This window comes from Populus euphratica, unplaced genomic scaffold, assembly GCF_000495115.2.
Source record: "Populus euphratica unplaced genomic scaffold, PopEup_1.0 scaffold2513.1, whole genome shotgun sequence".
In the NCBI taxonomy this organism is placed as follows: Eukaryota; Viridiplantae; Streptophyta; class Magnoliopsida; order Malpighiales; family Salicaceae; genus Populus; species Populus euphratica.
Window position 1 is genome coordinate 1 of NW_011502315.1, and position 4127 is coordinate 4127.

Sequence of the window (4127 nt, forward strand, 5' to 3'; positions counted from 1 at the left end):
TATGACTAATGGCATCCTAAATGGATAATCGAGATGCATAAATTACTAGCTTCGGTTAATAGCATCCTAGGTGGATGATCAAGATGAACAAATGATTAACTACAACTAATGGCATCCTAAATGGATAATGGAGATGCATAAATTACTAGCTTCGGCTAATAGCATCCTAGGTGGATAATTGAGATGAACAAATGATTAACTATGACTAATGGCATCCTAAATGGATAATTGGGATGAATAAATGACTAGCTTCGATGAATAGCATACTAAATGGATAATCAGGATGAAGAAATGACTAGCTTCAGCTAATCGCATCCTAAGTGGATGACCGAGATGGAAAACAAATATGAGTACCTTCAGCTAATGGCACCCTAGTGGATGATAGGATGAATAAATGATTGGCTTCACCTAATAGCCTTCTAAGAGGATAGTCAGACTTGAGTGTATAAGTTAGTTTTAAGAACTAATGTGTTCATGAATACTACATTTCATATATACTAAGTATATGAAAGGACTATAATGGTTATGCTTTGAACAGAGAAAAACATTAATTCGGCTGATGATATTCAAGATGAATGATTGGGTTTGAGTACTGCGATTAGCCTCGGTAATTGATGAATTTTTAATGGTGGTATTTACATAAATAAAGGAAAATTAAAGAATCATGCTTTTTGGTCCATGAATGAAATATGAATTTAATCTTGTTTTATTATGTTTTCTTAAATGACCTATAATGCTTAAAATTACCTTATCCTATAATAGGGACGTCATACCAACATGATGTGTAAGGAAATTCATTTCATGGCTCACACATTTTGAAAATAATTATATACTCGCATATTATAGGTGATATGAGTTCTAAATGAACAGACATGTAAATCACTCAATTAGCCATCCGACCCCTTTTGTAAAAACTAGTAATAAAATATTGAAATGGAATATGGAGGAGAATGTACGAACAAGTTGATATGAAGTGCATGAATACTCATATGAGGTATTCATCTAAGGATGTCATGTTGTAAGAATCACATGCGGGCAAGATAGCAGAAGTATTAGTTGTATAACTTGTTATTCGACACTCTTGTATGAATGATGATATGAGATTAGAACAAGAATGAGAATTTATTAATATGTCGATATGATGTAATGTAAACCTAGGAGTATGGAAAAATAATATTATGGACACGTGTATTGAAAAAAAAAATCCAGTGATTTTGGCCTTGAAAAGGCTGGGTTGTTAAACTTTTTATTACTCAACTGGGAACCACACACAAAGAAAGTTCCAATAGGATGATTTATCCTTAATAGTTCATTATAAATTTTTAACATGATCATATTAATTATCTTATTCAACCCCAAACTTTTAAATATTATCAGGAATTCAACATAGATGATGACAATAACATTTGGTCCTGGGTCAATTCTTGGCTAGGTACTCCAACTCCTCTTCATAATTTATTTCCTAAACTATTTAATCTTTCTCTGTAGCAACCAGTTGGCTTTGTAAGTGTATATAGCCCGATTGATAATTTAGTCAGCTAGACTTGGAAAAGGAATCTGAGGTCTCATGAACTTTATATGCAAGGAAATTTAATTGTAGAGGTGGAGCGTGGCTTAGTTTTTTCTAGAGGTGAAGATAGTAAGGTATGAAAATTTGATAGTTGCAACACTTATTCAGCTCATTCTAGTTGCAAATTTCTAGATAGCCTATATGCTACAAGGGCTTTTTGTTTTTTTTGCTTTGAAAAGGTTTGGCACCTCTTAAAACTTATGTGTTCATGTGGCTCCTACTTAATAATAGTCTTAGCACTAGAGGTTTTTTTCTACGAAAGGGTTTGTTAATTATGAGGATGCTTTTTTTTTTTTTATTGTGAGGAGATTAAGACTAGTAATCATCAATTTCACCACTGTAGACCTTGAACAAAATCTAGCTTAAAGAATGGCATAGGTTGATTATAGACAATTTTCAGTGTCAGGCTATTATTCTTCTATACAAATGCTTTTATTGATCTATCTAGTTAGTTCATAATCAACTTATTTTTGAGTCCAAGTTCTATGATTGCAATGTGATTTTTTATTTTATCTTTCAACTTTTGACCTTTTAGTTGAAATCTTCAGTTAGAAACTTTAGTTACACAAGTTCTAATCAGATTAGAAGTCTTAAATGTATCTTGAACTAGACTAATTAGTTTGATTTTTGTTTTTTTTCCCTTCTTTTAGATACTTATATTGTAAGTTTTTATTCCTTCGGTCACTATCTTCTTAATGGTGCTCTTTTAATTTAATTCTACTGGATTACTATAAAGAAATAAATTAAAGATACACCTATATATGTTATTCAGCTCCTATTTATAATCCTCGTATATGTAGCCATGCATGGTAGCATAATTATAGGTTTCCTATTGACAAGCTTTCAACTAAAGAAAAGAAAAAGGGTCTATAAGCATCTTGCAAATGTTCGGAAATCTCAATAATGAAGTACAATGACAATAACTACGTGAACTTGAGGCACTATACTGGTTGTGTGATTTGTATTCTGTGTTTAATCGTGCCTAGATAATGGTGATAGTATGATAAAAATGGTAATCTAATACCGCTAATTGTAAAGGAATTCGTTGGAGGCTTGAATTCCGATAGAAGCGAAACGCAGTTTGTTTCTCCTAATCAAATTGAAGTTTTCGCGCGGATAAACTTTCTTGGAAAATAAACTCCAGACAGTTGTAAAATTGAATTCCAGGCTGATGACTAGTTGATGGCTTCAAAGCCAAATGAATTCCAGGCTGATGACTAGTTGATCGCTTCAAAGCATTTCTTGCACGATTTAGAGATTGGTTGTCAGTTTGGGATTGAAGAAAGGTCATCTTAGAGATTGATCGTAATTGGTGCTTTTGGTTAAAGATCATGTATAGTGCTTGACTTGGCTAATTCAGCGTAAAGAAATGACAATTGTTTAATGCAAATTTCTAACAAGTTATTGGTAATGTTTTTTGTAGCTCAGAATATAATTCATGTCTGAATGAGAAAGGTCATCATCCACGCATTACCATTTAAAAACTCTTCTTGGACTGGAAACTTTCGCTTGGCTTCATTGCCATCAGACAAGAAAATTATTGTCGTTGAAAATTCTTATGTTGACGATCCGGTTGCTGAATTTTCTCTGCAAGATTCAATTACAGTTGCTAGGCTTCACCGTGCAATTAGAGCACGGAATCTTAAGTTGGTAGATTCAAGTACAGTTGCTAGGTTTCAACACCATGGATTCCTCGAATGACAAATATCCTTATCCAGTTAGAAGTTCCAAATTGCATTTTCATTGATCGGTCAATTGAAACAAATAATAATAGGTGACCACAATTATCCTTCTTGGTTGTTGAGGATAACCTTACAAAATGATGCCTATAAATAGGCTCTGGCATGTTGATGTTCTTACAAAATCCATACTTCATACGTTCATTTATTTATTTTTTCACTGCTATCTCACTATACATTCTTTATTCTGATCATCCAACAATCTTTAGCACTGCTCAAGCTTTAATTGCTCTTCTGCAAGGCTGTTCAACAAAAACCAAGTGTATATCATGGGAAGTATTGCCCAGTTGAGTCGTAATTCTTTCCCAGATGGATTCGTTTTTGGATCTTCTTCTTCAGCTTACCAGGTACAACATTGCTTCAAGTACTCTGGTCGAAGTGAGGAACGCCTCAATTGTTTGTTCTCTGATAAAGTTTAAATTATATGCAGTTTGAAGGTGAAACAAACAGGAGAGGTAAAGGGCCGAATATATGGGACACCTTCATCGAGGAGCATCCAGGTATCTCTTTATTCAATGCAGGAGTTCGTTACGATTCTTTCCTAACTAAAACAACGAATATAAATCTCTCAAGGAGTCACCTGCCAGCATGTTGATCTTATTTTTGGGTTAGGGGGAGAAAGTGCGTGCAAATTAAAGATGTACATATGGTTGTCATCAAATAATATACATTCAAAGGAATTTAAGAACAAATTCTGAAAAATTGCAGAGAGGATAAGTGACCATAGCAATGCAAAGGTGGCAGTTGATTTCTATAATCGCTATAAGGTACGATGTTCACCTTATTTTCCTTCTAGCTACCTTTTGTCGATCTGATCA

At 33.6% G+C, this 4127-nt stretch overlaps 1 protein-coding gene across 1 annotated transcript in view; it reads left to right on the plus strand.

Annotated features, from left to right (window-relative positions):
- The first annotated feature begins 3578 nt into the window (after positions 1-3578).
- LOC105119063 (beta-glucosidase 12-like) overlaps positions 3579-4127 on the plus strand; it is a 3060-nt gene continuing 2511 nt past the window's right edge. Inside the window, exons 1-3 of the mRNA XM_011017163.1 lie at positions 3579-3656; positions 3740-3809; positions 4018-4083. Of these exons, the coding sequence (XP_011015465.1) occupies positions 3579-3656; positions 3740-3809; positions 4018-4083 (214 nt within the window). The remainder of the gene's footprint in view (positions 3657-3739; positions 3810-4017; positions 4084-4127) is intronic.